The sequence below is a fragment of the Sphaerodactylus townsendi genome, linkage group LG09 (genome assembly GCF_021028975.2).
Source record: "Sphaerodactylus townsendi isolate TG3544 linkage group LG09, MPM_Stown_v2.3, whole genome shotgun sequence".
NCBI classification, from domain to species: Eukaryota; Metazoa; Chordata; class Lepidosauria; order Squamata; family Sphaerodactylidae; genus Sphaerodactylus; species Sphaerodactylus townsendi.
Genome location: NC_059433.1, coordinates 54883989 through 54899127, shown reverse-complemented (window position 1 = coordinate 54899127; position 15139 = coordinate 54883989). Strand labels below are relative to the sequence as shown.

At 41.8% G+C, this 15139-nt stretch overlaps 1 protein-coding gene across 1 annotated transcript in view; it reads right to left on the bottom strand.

The window, feature by feature from the left end:
* RP1 (RP1 axonemal microtubule associated) overlaps positions 1 to 15139 on the bottom strand; it is a 217928-nt gene that overhangs the window by 131142 nt on the left and 71647 nt on the right. Inside the window, exons 19-22 of the mRNA XM_048508545.1 lie at positions 11832 to 11970; positions 9064 to 9196; positions 8469 to 8620; positions 4701 to 4855 (exon numbers count right to left, since the gene is read on the bottom strand). Of these exons, the coding sequence (XP_048364502.1) occupies positions 4701 to 4855; positions 8469 to 8620; positions 9064 to 9196; positions 11832 to 11970 (579 nt within the window). The remainder of the gene's footprint in view (positions 1 to 4700; positions 4856 to 8468; positions 8621 to 9063; positions 9197 to 11831; positions 11971 to 15139) is intronic.

Below are 15139 nucleotides of genomic sequence, written 5' to 3'. Positions count from 1 at the left end.
GCCTCCACACGGGCCAGGGCCTTTACAGCCCTGGCCCCGGCCTGGTGGAACGCTCTTCCACGAGCTGTTCGGGCCCTGCGGGACCTTGGTGAGTTCCGCAGGGCCTGCAAGACGGAGCTGTTCCGCCGGGCCTTTGGAGAGTCCAGCCGCTGATGGTGCCCCCCCTTCCGCTGGCCCCTACATCTGGGCTTATAACATCTATCTAGACCTGCCGTTCCTCCCTGGGGGGGGGGAAGAATTTAATATTAGGCACCGGGCGCCACCCATGCCTATATTTATTTTACATTTAAATGTTAATGTTTAGCCAGTTTTCGCTGCTTTTATAAGTTTTAGCCTATTTATGATGTTTTAAAATTGTATCTATTGTCTGCTGTACACCGCCCAGAGCCCCTCGGGGATGGGGCGGTCTAGAAGCCCAAAGTATAAATAAATAAATAAATAAATAAATATTATGTGAATGAGAGTCAAGAACAGGTATTGACTGGGGAAGAACAGAAATTTACTGAAAGCCTAGCAAACCAAACAGGAATACAGAAAACATATGATCAAAATGGGGACTGAAAGCTGGCACAACAAGGCACTGCACAACCAGTTCTGCTGGGTTTTCCAGGCTGTCTAGCTGTGGTCTGGTGGTCTATGTGGACAGCCACACAGCCCGGAAAACCCACCAAAACCAGTTGAATCTGGCTGTGAAAGCCTTCGACACTACACTGCACAACCAATTTCTGGAGAAGATCAAGGACAAGGTGGACATTGAAAAGAACTGACTGTGGCTAATCACTGGAACTGTTGGGGGGGACAATCACAGATTTTAGCCGCTCAGGATCAGAAAATTATGATAAATGAATGACCAAGTTTAGAATTGGAAAATCCTCAGAAGATGCAAAGTGCTGATTGTGGAAGGAAGCTGGTGAAACTGTAGATCACACACTCAGCTGCTGCAAAAACACCACCCAGACTGAATACAAAAAGAGGTAAAACTTAATGACCAAGATGATGCACTGGAATTTATGCAAGAATTACAACGTCATCAGGGTGGTTAAAAATTAGTGAGAACATCATCCAGAGAAAGTCTTGGAAAATGAGAAGTCCATTTCCAGTTCCCTCTGCAAAGTCTTTTTCCCTCACTGGGCCAGGTAGGTGCAGTGGGCCTGGGACTGGGCCTGGGTTGGGGGTCAGATGAGGGGCCACACCTGGACATACAGGTACAACTAAATACTTAAAATGTTGCATCATTAAGGCCAGTGAATTCCAATGTTTTGTTCATGGGCACCATCAGACCCACCACTATGTGTCCTGGCGTTTACTTCCTTCTGTTCCCAAGTAAAGAGGAAATTCTAGCCATCACCTGCCAAACTGAGCAGGAGTTGTTTCAGAAGAGCCTGGATGCATCACTTTTGTGTCTACAAGGAGCACACATTCAAAAACAACTCGTTCCATCATATGAGGATGCTTGCCTTGGAACATTTCAGCATTTTGTGATTAGATCCAGTTCTCACGGCAGCCAATTTATGGTTGACTTTGTGCTGTCCTTTCTGGAACTCATTTCATGGTGATGCCTAGTACTTATTCTCAAAATCCATCTATTTAACAAGGTTGGGGACCCCTACTGTAGGCAAGAAAAGGAGCAGCTTGTTTGGATTAGCACAAGCATTAGGAAGGCAACTTAGAGAAGTCAGCACCTTTGGAGATGCTCTGCTTCAATAAGGAAATGCTCCAAGTTAATCAAACATATGAAGTGTCTGATTATATGTGTGCTTAGCAAAAGACTAATCATTATACATGCACATATTTTTTCTAATCAGAACAGCAGCAGCAACAACAAAAACCCTTAGTCTACATTCAGAAATAAAAGGGATGAAAAGAAATTCTTAGAAGCTAATACAAGTCAGCAGTTGGAAATATATTGACATTCCACAGGTTTTTTTTTGGAGTGAGGGGAGAGTATGATATTAAGTCTTCTGATGGAGTTTTCTGTTAAATGCAGGTGGCTGTTAGGAAGAAGGCATTCATCAGCGAGGGGAGCAATCTATTTTGAAACGGACATTGTGGTTCAGCAGTACATTTTTCCCAATGAAAAGCCACCCCTTGGTGGTCTGGCTGCCCTAAGTTAACCTTTTTACAGGAGTGGCATTCTATAAAGCAGATTCAAGAGAGAAAGTGAACCCAGTATTCTTTCCTCTGTACCTTTTCTGCCTCTGTTCTAATGCACGTTTTCTACTGACCATCCCCCACATCCCAATTAAACCAAAGTGACTATACCGAGGCTTCCTGACATGCCAGTTTCTAGGCCAGGTGCCTCACCGGAGAATGACTGTGATCCTAGCCACTGCCACCTGCTACTTTTAGGTAAAGAGCTGCCCTAATTTCTCTTTATAACTTTCTTTCAAAATGGTGATATAAAGCAGTTTATGTATTTTCAAACAAGTGGAAGAAGATACTGATAGTCCCTGGCTTGTCAACCCTGTTTTAACAGGTTATGTGTCACCCAGTCTTTGAGGGCAAAAGGAAAGGGAAAAGAAAGGACTTTTTTCTGCTGTCTCTATTTTTATGCTTTTATGCATTACATTTCATTAACTTGTATTGATAATCACGGCTTTATGAAAACATCTTAATGCTTTTATCGCTTTGCCTATTTATAGAGTTGTGCGTGTATCCTGAATTGAGACAACTTTCTGTATTATCATTTATATCGTTTAGCAGCCTCCCAACATTATCATTCCATGTCATTTACCTGATCTGAAATAGTTCCCTGGAGCTATTATTTTACCCACAGAGTTAGAAAAAGATGAGTACTGATACAAATACCTAAATGTTTGCCCAGCAGAGCATGTAAGCTCCACAGTGTTAGTTCAGATCACAAAAATGTCATGGGGGCAAGACCAGAATCCAAATGCCTCATAATAAAGAAAAACCTTCTGGGAGTCTGATCCAGATTTTATTTGTTATGAATATAAATAGAAATGAAAAAAGGAAAGAAAAATTAAAAAACCATATTTAAAAAGTTACAATTATGTTAAGAGACAAAGGAAAGCATATATAATATAATAAACAATTACATAATAATTGATAGACAATCAGTAATAGTAGTTAAAAATACTTCCTAAATATTAAAAACTAACAGTAAAGCCCATTTTGCTAAACAGTGCAATGGGTTCTTAACAGCTGCTTGTGGCGGGCGCAGCAGTGAGGCAGGATCTGTTAAAATCAGTAGTGAACATTGTAAGGTTTCTTTATATATAATGGTTTTTTGTGAAGATTTTTTCAGAATGGGGAAGTAATTTGCCTTGTTCCAGTCCATGGACAATTTGTATTTTTACATCTTTCATAGCAAAGTGTCAAACCCTTTGCAATGCAACATAATGTTATCCAAGGCTGAATATGAGTTCAGGTAGGTAGATACCAAATTTCTGAAGTGTTATGCCCAATCTGAACAACCACTTTCTTTACATGTAAAAGATTGGTCTGACCAATCTAACCTTGGTCACACAAGCTGTGGTAAAGTTCAGATTAGATTGTTGCAATTTGCTCTGTATGGAGTTGTCATGGTTCAGACATTGCAGCCAGTACAAAATACAGCAGCTATGATTCTTTCTATAAACTATTCAAATGAACATATGACACTTGCTCTTCTACAGCAATAATGACTTCCAGTTTTTGAGGACTCAGTTCATGGGCCTGTTTTTGACTTTTACAATCCTAAATAGCTTCGCTCCAAAGTACCAGAAGGAATGCCTTCTGTTGTATGAAACTCCCAGGCCCTGACCTGAATGGGTACACCTTCCTGTGGAAACATGAGTTGTCTGTGTTGAAATTGGTAGAAATCCATTTAAGAGCTTTATCAGTTGTTGCTCCCAAGCGATTGAACTTCCCCCATTAAGAAAAGAGCTTGGAACAATCACTACGGAAGATTTAACTTTTCTGTGGAGAAATACTGCCAGACTCACTGGCTTGCCTCACAAAGGTTGAAGTGGTGAGAGCCACTGCTACCACTGGCTGGATGGACCCTGAGAGAAATTGCCATTGGTAACTGTTGAAGCCTGCTTGCTCCTTTGTCCTTTGGAGGGGTGAAAGTGAGCTGGGGACGCTGGGCGGGCCAGTGCCAGTGCAGAATATTATTGTAAATTATTTTTCCTTGAAGTAGTTTACTCTTGTGAATGATTTCTGCCCCACCAGGCCCTGCTTCTTCTTTGGGACTGGGTGGGCTGGTGCTGGGCTAGGTGGGAGGCTGGTGCCATGCCAGATGGAAGGGTGCCCACTGGGTCTAGCTTGGTCTTTTTTAAGAGGGACTGGGCAGGCTAGTGCTGGGGCAGACAGGAGGGTATTTCAGTATTCTATTTTTCTTTTTAAAAACAGATACTGGGTATATCATTAAACTTTTAAATTATTGCTATCTTAGGCAATAATGGGCTATGTCTAATGACTGTTTTCTATTTGTGAAATAGCATGTCTGCTGGTGGAGGGAAACTGTTAACAATTTTCCCCTGCACACTACAGAAATTACATCATCATACCCTGCATCATTCATGAGGCTCCTCTGATCCCAGACAGGAGCATTGCAGGAGGTTCAGGGAACTAAAGTATGAGAGGGCAAGTGAAAAACCTCCCTTCTGTGAGTGGGACTTGCGATTCATTGGATGCAATCTGTCACATTCTTTGGAAAGTTACTTTTAGAATAGGAATTGCAACTGAAATACTACCTCTCACAGCTGAAAAGATATGCCAAGTCTTTCCCAGTTTCTCTGATGATTACTTTCTCACAGTACCAGTGCTGTGATTTGTGGTTGGCCTCACAGCGCAACACAACTTTCCTTAGATTTCCAAGGGATACAGCCTGGATTTCAAACATAATCACCTAGGGGAAAGGAATCATGGAAATTAATGTAGGCTGTAAGAAATGGATGTTGATGTACCATATTGCAAGTAGTGTTGGGATAAGCAGCTTCCTAATATGCATTTTCATTGTCTTTAAAGAAAATAATTACTAGTGACAAAACACATCTTTCTAACTCTTTTAAACAGATCAAAGTGAGCATTAGAGATAAAAGAATTAGTTTAATAATGGTGACTTGATTGTGATTTCCACTGATAAAAGATACTGCTATCAACAGAAAAAGGGGGCACGGATTTTACCAACTCTCCCTCCCACTTTAGACTTCCATTTCACCCTTTGCTGTTCCCAAGAGTCCAATAGCATCCAAAGCATGATTTCAGTCTGCAGCATTGGGAGAGGGGGAAGTTAGCTTCAGCAAATATGGCTCTGCTCACTCTACTAACAATCCAACCACAGCCCAACTAATCTGTGTGGTACTTTACAGACTAACAAGGCCAGCCCATGCTCTGAAGAGCTTACAATACAAAATCTGCCACAGGAAATAAAGTCAACAGAAGGAAGATAGAGGAGAAGATAAATAGAAAAACAATCCTTCAATAGTATATGCAGATTAAGACTTTCACAGAAACAGGGAGGCAGCTTAATAAAATGTCACTTGGGGCTTACTCCAGGCACTGCATCCCTCATTTCTGCCCTAGCCCCAAACTCCCAGCCTGGGGAGCCTGGGATGGGGTGCACTTGCACACAAGAGGAGCAGAGATAGAGATTAGGAGTAGGGGCAGCCAGGTTTACCCCATCCCCCATCTCCACATGGAGGTTGGGAGTGGGGCCAGCCATCTGCCTCACCCCACCTTCAATGTCCACATGGAGGTTGGGGGCTACAAAATCCTGTTTGAGTCTGGTCTCAGTCAGACTTGGATCCAGCTATAAACTGCAGGCTGGAATCCTACAGCTTATAGCTTGATCCAAGCCTGGCTGAGGCCAGGCTCAGATTAACCATGGGTGCTCTCGAGCCTCTAGCTTTATACTGTTGGTTCTGTCCCACAAGCTCCATCTGATGAGAGGCTCTACCCATCCACACCCTGGCTATGCCACTGCAAAGAAAATATGCTAGAAGAAGGATTTGTGGAAAGGGAGAGATGAGGAATCATAGAGGTGTCCTTGGAGGCAGTCTAAGACAAACAGCAGAAAGCGAGTAATGGCAGAGTTGATACAAGAAACTGGAATGTGTTGTGGGTCTGGGGGCGATGGTTGCGGACAAAAACAGATCTGGATATGCTAGCAGAAAGAGATTAGAAAACAAGGCTACGGAGGAGGCACAGAGTTTCATTCTTTTTCAATGAGGATACAAAATACTAAACAAAGGACCAGGATAATTGGTGGATCATTTAAGAAAAGGAAGAGATAAATCTTAAATCTGACAATGATTGAAGACTATAGCAGAGTTTCCCATTAGGAAGATTGACAGATGAAAGGAAGGGTCTGAGACAGCAAAAGATAATGGTGGATGACCATTATCTTTTCCTTTTATCATTGAGAAAGAGAAGTTCCAGGAGGAATGGGACAAGGAAGAGAGGGAAATGATTGGGTATTTGATTCTAAATTTTATTCTAGTAATGCTTGAAACAAAGATTTCAGAATTTTTAAAATTGGTCATTTAACACAAACCAAGAATGTTTTATTTTTACTGCAGTAAATTCAATATTACACAATACTGCTCTCATTGGTATGATCAGAATGCTTCCTTAGGGACATGTAAGTATTTCTACACACACACACATCTGGAGTTGTAGATGAAGACAGGAAGAGATATTTACACACCCACAGATTCTGAACACACCAGCTGCCATTAGTCCTCTTTGAAATTGCCTGTTTGATTTAAGGCATATAAAATTATGGAACACATTCCTGTCTGTAAAAGCTCTCTCAAGAAAGCTTTACTGATGTCTTCAATTTCAAATAGAATTACTGCAAGCATTACTAATGAAGAAATTCAAATTCTATTAGCATTACTCAACTTGCAATTTCCCAAATGAATTTCTAGCACACTAAGAGCACGAGCCAGTTAACTTCAAGTATTTGGATTTAAGCCAGATCAGTCATATCCAAGTCAGTCATACTAAATCAGCTTAAATTTCAAGTGTTTCAGCTTCAGTGGATGGGCAATAAACATTTCAATAAAATTCAGTATTCATATATACTCTGTTCAGGATAAAGATGAAAGTGCAGTCCTGCATTGTGCACAGAAGGTGACAGCAGGCTGCTTCCACCAGAGAAAACACCAGAGAAAATAACCATTAAATAATCATTTCTATGGGCAGCTTTCCTCAACAATATCTTTTAGCACTATTAAACTTGGATATTTTTTTTTAAAAAAAAGTTTTTTGTGGCCATAAACAAGCGCTAGCAAAAACTTGCCTGTTGGCACTCACTCCCCAAATAGAAAATGTAAAATGGAGCAGCAGCTGGAGAAATAGCAGTGAAAATGACCAATGAGGCAGAAGCGCAGTGGTGTTTCTGCCTATAGGCAAGGTGAGCTGTTGCCCAGGGCGCCTTCTTGTGGCTGGCACCAAAAATGCAGGTTTGTGTTTTTTTTGTATTTTCAGTGTTTTTTTCTGTTTTTGGCCTGCAGGGGGCGCAGTTTTTAGGCTAGCAGCACCACAATTGCAGGGATTTTCCAGGAGAGTATCCTGATTATATCACCCAGATTTGGTGAGGTTTGGTTCAGGGAGTCCAAAGTTATGGACTCCCAAAGGGAGTGCCCCCATCCCCCATTGTTTCCAATGGGAGCTAATAGGAGATGGGGGCTGCATCTTTGAGGGTCCATAGCTTTGGACCCCCGGAACCAAATGTCACCAAACCTGGGTGGTATCATCAGTAGGGTCTCACAAAGATATTCTGAAATTTTGGTGCTGCTATCTTAATAATTGCACCCCTGACAGCAGGCACCCCCTAAATTTCCCCAGATTCTCCTTTTAAATCCACTCCCTTCCTGCCAGTGCTTGTTTTCTCTCTCTCTTTATTCTCTCAATGCCTAATAAAGGTTATTATTATCATTAAATCCACCCCCTTCGGCATGGATTTAAAGGGAGAATCTGAGGTCCCCAGTTTAAACATTGAAAGTGATGCTGTTTCAGGGTGGGGGAGAATCCACCCCAAAATAGCATCACTTTCAATGTTGTTTAAACTGGGGACTCTAAAATCCAGCTACAAAGTGCATTGAAAGTGGCTTTAAAATGCATTATTCTGCATGTGAGAAAGTGCCCTTGGCCTCACTTCCAAAACACCTTTAGAAGGTGATTTTGCATCAGTTCAGTAAGCATCATGGTGGACCTGCTGCTCTAGGAAAATGATAAAAAGAAGGAAAGTCTACAGTTAACTTTAAGATATGCTGATCTTAAGGGGGATATGAAGGGTGATGGACAGCACCCTTGGAAAGACATCACCCCTTACCTTGTGGTGAAGGTGGTGTATTTCCCTGGGGTTGTTTTTTGTGGAAGTATTTATACCCCATATTTTGGCCTTTAAGGTTAACCAGCGTTCCCTTCAAAGCTGATTTTAAGTGTGCCCTGCCTCAGAGCTGCTTTCAGTTTATCTGTGACTAGTGCATGCAGACTTAATTTGGCATGCTTACCTTCCCTCTTTGAAACTTCATGGGCTTATCAGACTCACGAAGAAGCCTTAAGCCAGAATCTCCTCTCTCTCCACATATGCATAAGTAAACTGCAGAATCTGTTTCAGCCTGTTCCACATGCCCCGTGTATACATAAACTTGGTAGCTCAGAACTGGAGAAAGTAAGCAGCAATTGAAAAGATGCAAATCATTTGAAAATATACAAATAAAAACAATGTTAGGTGGCGTCTACTTTCAAGTTCAAAATGAACCACAAAATGAACCACAATGCTTGCAGTACTTCAATAACAGCATTATTGTGAAGTTTATTCATGATAGGTGTGATTCAGCCAAGGTTAAGTATTTCAGTCTCCTGCAAACAGAAGACATGTCTCCTTGTTTGTGCGTGAAGAGGGGGGGGGGAGGATTGGCAGTTTCACTCTGAAAATGTACCCTTACTGTATCCCAAGCCATTCCTGAGGATTGCCTGAATGGTTTGGGGGAACAAGGAGAGCTATAACAAAAGTGGGTAAGACTCATATAATTCAGTTTATAATTGTGACATTTCCATGGTCAACCTCTTGACACTTTGACTAAAGTAGGACATAGTATTTACTTGGATAAAGGCATTTTCCATTTTCTTCAACTGGAAGTTCACATAGAATATCTCCTTTCCCCTGACTCCATGACAGCCGCTTATTTGCTGGGAAGTTCAGAATTTTCCTGCTCTTTATATGTTGTAGTGTCACCTATGAAGGAAATAACAAATAATGTTGTGATAAGACGATTAAAATGTATAATTTAACATTTCCAGGGATTATCACAGCGACCTCTACCAAATTATAGAGTTTTCCTTGAAAAAGCCAAATAATGCAAGTTGTCCAGAGAAGAACTCCTTTATGTTAAGTCTCAGTAAGAAGCATCAACATCAAATATGTTAAAATTGGATTTAACTAATAATTTTTTTCTGACATTGTGCAATACTTTTTCAAGAGCAATTTTGTCTAGTACCTAGAACTTTGTGTGCTTACTTCCATGCTGATTTATAGCAAGGGCAAAAATTACTGCATGCCAGAACATACATGGTTCCTGCTTGCTCCTTGTTTCCTTGAGCAAAGGCCACCCTTTGAAATACAGAAGCTATTATGATGACCCTTGGACTCTATTGTCAAGAAAAGTGGAGGAAACAAGTTGGAAAAATCAAGTCTATTAAATACTTGGAAATGAACTGAAATGTTTCCACTCCTACCTGGTTTTTTGTATTCCCAGAGCTGAAGCACTAGAACTGTTGCTCGAAGTTGTAGTTTTAAGAATCTAGCTACTATCTCAGAATCAAACATATACATGTCTGCAAAGAGCAAGTGGCCAGGCAACTAGTTTGGAATGAGTATTACGCAGTAGGCATGTGTACAGATAATATATGTGTGCCTCATTTTATCAAATATGTTGTCTAAATTGTTTAATACCATGCATTTCAAATCATTATTGCACTCAGATGATTTTTACACTGGATTCAGCAGTAAACATGTTTGGGTCTCTAACTTTGTCTCTTAACAACTGGGATGAAATGTCCCATTGCACATACACAAGCAAATGATATATCCAAAACTTGAGTCTTTCTTTAGATCAAGCAAGTGTGGTTCATTTGTGAACCACTTAGCAAGTCAGAACCCTCACCAGAGACCTTGTAAAAAGCACAGTACACTGCACAACACTTTTTGACCAAGGAGAGAAGGGACATGGTAATTGAAAGCAAAAGGATGGCCCTTTCCGCACGGGCCAATAACAGAGCCCTAGGGACGGCAAAAACACCGTCCCTAGGGAGCTGTTTGCATGGGGGGCACAGCTGCATCGCAGCAGCGCCGCCCTCACTCCCCTCCAGCGGTGCGAAGCTGCTGTTTCCCAACCTCGCTCCCCAAGTGAGGTTTTCTGGAAACGGCAGTGGCTGGAAGGTGCCATCCCCCCTTTCCCGAATGACTTACCTTCCCTGCGACTTTCTGGCGCGTCACCCAGGCCTGGGGACACGCCCCCCATCCTGCGACTCCAGAGCTGTCGTGTAGGGCAGGGGGCATGTCCCCTGGCCTGGGCGAAGCGCCGCAAGGTCGCAGGGAAGGTATGTCGTTTGGGCGCTGCGCCGTCTTCACTGCCCCTTCTGGGACTGTTTGTGCGAACGGTCCCGGGGGTGTGTGTTGGCGTTGTATACGCCGACGCACCCCCGAGCGTGGCCATGCGGAAATGGCCGATGAGTCACATTGTTGTTCTAATTCTTACAAAAATGTTATTATTCCAGTTCAGGGGCTGGTAATTTTCCAGAGCCCACTTACAATGAGATATACTTTAAAGTAAATCCCAAATTCTGTAAACACACACACCATGATGCACTGGTTAAAATTTTATACTAGAATCCGGGAGCCCAAAGTTCAAATCTCCATCTGCCAAAGCTCACAAGCCGGCCTCGCAACCCCCGATGAGAACAAAGACGCTGTTTCCGAACCTCGCTCCCTGAGCGCAGTTTTTCGAAAGCAGTGTCTTCCAACCGCTGCCGTGCGAATGGCAGCAGCTGGAAGGCGCCATTCCCCCCCCCTTTCTCAAACGCCTTACCATCTCTCCGGCCTTCCGGTGCATCGCACAGGCCAGGGGACATGCCCCCTGTCCCGCGACTTCAGAGCTGTCGCGCAGGGCAGGGGGCATGTCCCCTGGCCTGTGTGACGCGCCGGAAGGCCAATGGGGACGGTAAGGCATTCGGGGGATGGCGCAGCCTCAGTGCCATCTTCCCTACCAGGACCATCCGTGCGGTTCCAGGTGGGTCCGTCGGCGTCATTGATGCTGACGCACCCCTGCAGTGTGGCCGCGTGGAAACAGCCAGAGTCTGAAATATATGGATCATCTCCTGCACTGGAAAGGAGATGGTTAATCATACATCATGTTTGTTTTGGCCCCATCATCAATAGATCACCTCATCATTAATCATTAGTAAACTCAATGACCAATTGACACTATTTTATAGATAACATAAATGTCCATATAATATGATTTTATTAATGGTACTGGCAAAATGGCACAGTCGTTTAGAAAATGAAATGAGTCTTCTGGTATGTAACTAAAAATAAAAAAATTAATTGGGCTTTCATTTAGTGCATCTAAGACTCAATGATCAGTATATGAAGAAACTTTTGTTTTGTATCAACTACCAATTCTATTTCATTGTAAAAGATCCTCTATTGGTTACAGAGAGAAATTATGTCTATTTTTTCAAAGCTGAAGGTGTTATAGAAGCAGTGCAGATCTGAAAATTATTTGTATTTTTGTTAAAGAACTGTGTAAAAATATCAGTGATGTGAAGCATTAATTAAACATAAAAGTGATCATAGTCTAGAATGTTACCTTTGCTATCATCCATTCGGAATGCTTCTTTGTTCCATCTTGCCCTATTCGAATCTTGTAAATGCTTCCAGTACGTTTAATTTCAACCTGAATTGCAAGAAGCAAACAAACAGATACCACACATAATAAGCAGGTTGCTCTGGGATTAAGCTAGCAATTCTGTATATTTATCCTGACTACTAATACTTTTCTCTACTAAGTTACATACATAGTGATGTGTACATTTCCATGCGTCAGTACCTCTGTATATAAGTGGTTGTCCAATTCTCTAATGTATAAACCAGTCATAAGTTTTAAACTTATTGCAATCACTCAATTCCACATGATTAGGGCTTCAAGGGAGAAGATACTTATGTAGCTAAGCAGATTGAACCACACATGGTTTAAGCATAGCCCTGTTTAACCCCCCCCCCAACTCTGGTCTGATCCAGCTGGCTTGTTCTTATGTTCTTATGTTCTTATGTTCTTATGTTCTTATCAGCTACTTCTCTGACTATGGTCTAATTTCACTGTTATGGGCTAAACTTATCAACAGCTGATTTTACAACATCAAATTTGGATAGTAAATATACATGTATTTAGGTAATTGATGCTCCATTTTTTGATGTCACAAAGCACTCATTTTATTTACATGTGACTTTAGCTGCCTTTACGTGCTGTGAGTTGATTGGTTTTTCTCCAATGTCTGGGCAAACTCCAGTTTTCAATTGCCTTGATGTGATTAATATTAGTTTTTCAATAATAACGACTTGATGAAAAAAATGCAGTCTCTATTATGGCAATGCAAATGTGTTCCTGAAATGTGCCTTTTTGGACATGTATTGGTTTTTATGTAATTTTTTAATCAGGGCTGATTCTTGTGATTTCCTCGAATAGCATTTCTGGAATGCTTTATGGAGATGAATACTTTTGGAAAGCATTTAAATAAGCAGTATAGATTTTTCTGGAAAAATTCATGAGCTAACAGATCTGTTATGAAAAATCTACTTGCAAATTCCATTCATGCTCAATACACTGGTTCACAGAGATCCCTTCCCTGGGAAAAAAACTTTTAGACTCTAGACAAGATTTTGATGCAGCTACCCATAGAGGATTCTGAAGGGTGTGTTCTCCATCTATGGGTCCTGAGATCAGTTGCAGTTAAGTTAAAAGTACTAGAAAAGTTTAGGAAGCTGAAGCTTGCTATATAGCCGACAATGTACTGATCATTTGTCCAGGCAAAGGTAGAAAACCAAGATCCTAGCATTTATGCCAAGCCTGGCCAAGTGAGATTTTTCATCAAAACTGCCAATTACCAGGACCATCACTGCATATCCTCATTCCAAGTGAAGCTGGCTCTGATTTCTAAGCAATTTCCATTCCAGGTTGTTCTAGCAGTGCCATAATAAACAGAATAATACCCTTCTAAGTAAATAGACTTACAAGTGGCTGATGGTTTAGGATTTCCCTGTCAGCTAGATCCCCCTTTTTAGCCTATTAGTGATATTCATGCTCCAACTCCAGGAACTACAAGACCAAATCCTTACTTTTTCACTATTCTAATATAAAGAAATCTCACACAAGGCTCTTACTGGGGTGGAACTATCCCTCTTTCAAGGAAACTTCCTCCAAATTACATGGATCTTCTTTTGGAGGAAGGACTTGTTGAAGGAAGTCTTATTAGTCTAGAGAAACACATCAAACATTGCTCAGTAGAGCAGGAGGATAGGGTAAGAAGCAAGCCCATTATATATTTCATATTATATTAAGATACCCCAACTAAACTGTCAACAACTTTTAAAGCAAGATGTAGCTTAGAATAATTCTTACATGCAGGTGCATGCAGCTATATCACTCTACAGTTCCAGGGAGAATGAACAATATCAAGCTAAATAAAAATAATAAATTATCCTGTCAATTTCCAACTAATCTGGTAACAATATTTTTAGCAACAAAATTTGTTTATAATGAGTCATAAAATCTTCTATAGTCTTATATCTCACTGTCACACAGCTGCACATGGCTCTTATATCCTTGAAATAGAAATTCTGCCTTTTGATTTTTCAAACCAACCAAGGCATTATGGAATAAAATCATAGATGGTGGGAGGGGAATAGGCCTTTGCTCCCACTTGTAAGGAAGACTGCAAGAAGGGAAGACCATCAAACAATCAGTGGCTGATGGGTTGTTGAGTGAAAGTATTGCACATCTGCTTAATTGGGGATGAGACCAACAGGGGACTTACTGAATTCACCCTCCAGCCTTGTAGAGGCCTTGAACTGGAAGGGGAAGGGGTTAATCTTCATCCTGGTCCGCCTCCTCCTGTTGAATTCCTTCCCTTCTCTCTAAGCTACCTTCATGGACAGAGGTGGAGTCCCAACAATGTCCTCCTTAGATCTAGACTAGAGGAGTTTAAATAGGTCCTCACTGTCCATGGAAGTCCTTCTCCTTTTCTCTGGTGCATGGGGAACTAGCCAGTTCCAGCAGTTTCCTTTCATCTCTGGGAAAAGTTTTGGATTCATGGTCTGTGCTTCCTTATGGCAAGCTTCGTTCTGGACTCTTTCTACTCAATCAGGCATCTATGGGCAGCAAAATCATGACCTTGGTTTCTGGCCTGCCAGAACTTGAAGCCATGACATTGCCAGTTTGCCCCCCACTTCTGCTGCCCTTAGGAAGCCTGGAACCTCAGCTAAACTGCTCTGAGCCCTTCGGGGATAGGCGGGGTAGAAATTAAACAAACAAACAAACAAATAAACAAACTGACCACCAGTCTAGCCTACGGAGCTGTAGGTAAGCCCCATGTCCTCTTCTAGTCCCTGCCAAGTAGCTATAGCCCTGCACTCTTGCCTGCTTTTACAGAGGCTGCAGGATTGGCATTGGAGTTCCCATCTGGCTTGAGCTCTTTATAGCAACCCCCCCCCCCACTCCAAAATAAAGATACCATAGAAGATACATGGGCTCTACTGGGATTTTATTCATTGACAACTGATCTCAGCTTTAGTGAAGATCCATGGTCAGTGGGGACATCAAACTTAATGGATTGCCAGAAGCATGCCAGTGTTAATAGCAATTTCACATTACCCCAAGAACTAGGAGGCCCGAAAATGGCCTTAACTTATACTAACCTGCATACAACAGTATGCCAAGGAAAGATGTAGCTCCATCATAAACCCTGCTTTCATCCTGCCAAGATAAAGCCCAACCTTGAAGGGTCTGGAAGAAGTTAAGCCTGCTTACTTGGCCTGGAATCCCAGTCTCCCAGCATGTTTCCCCAGAACTCTTAGTGTCTTTCTTTTTAGGATGAAGGGGATGAGTAAAAGACAGCTTCC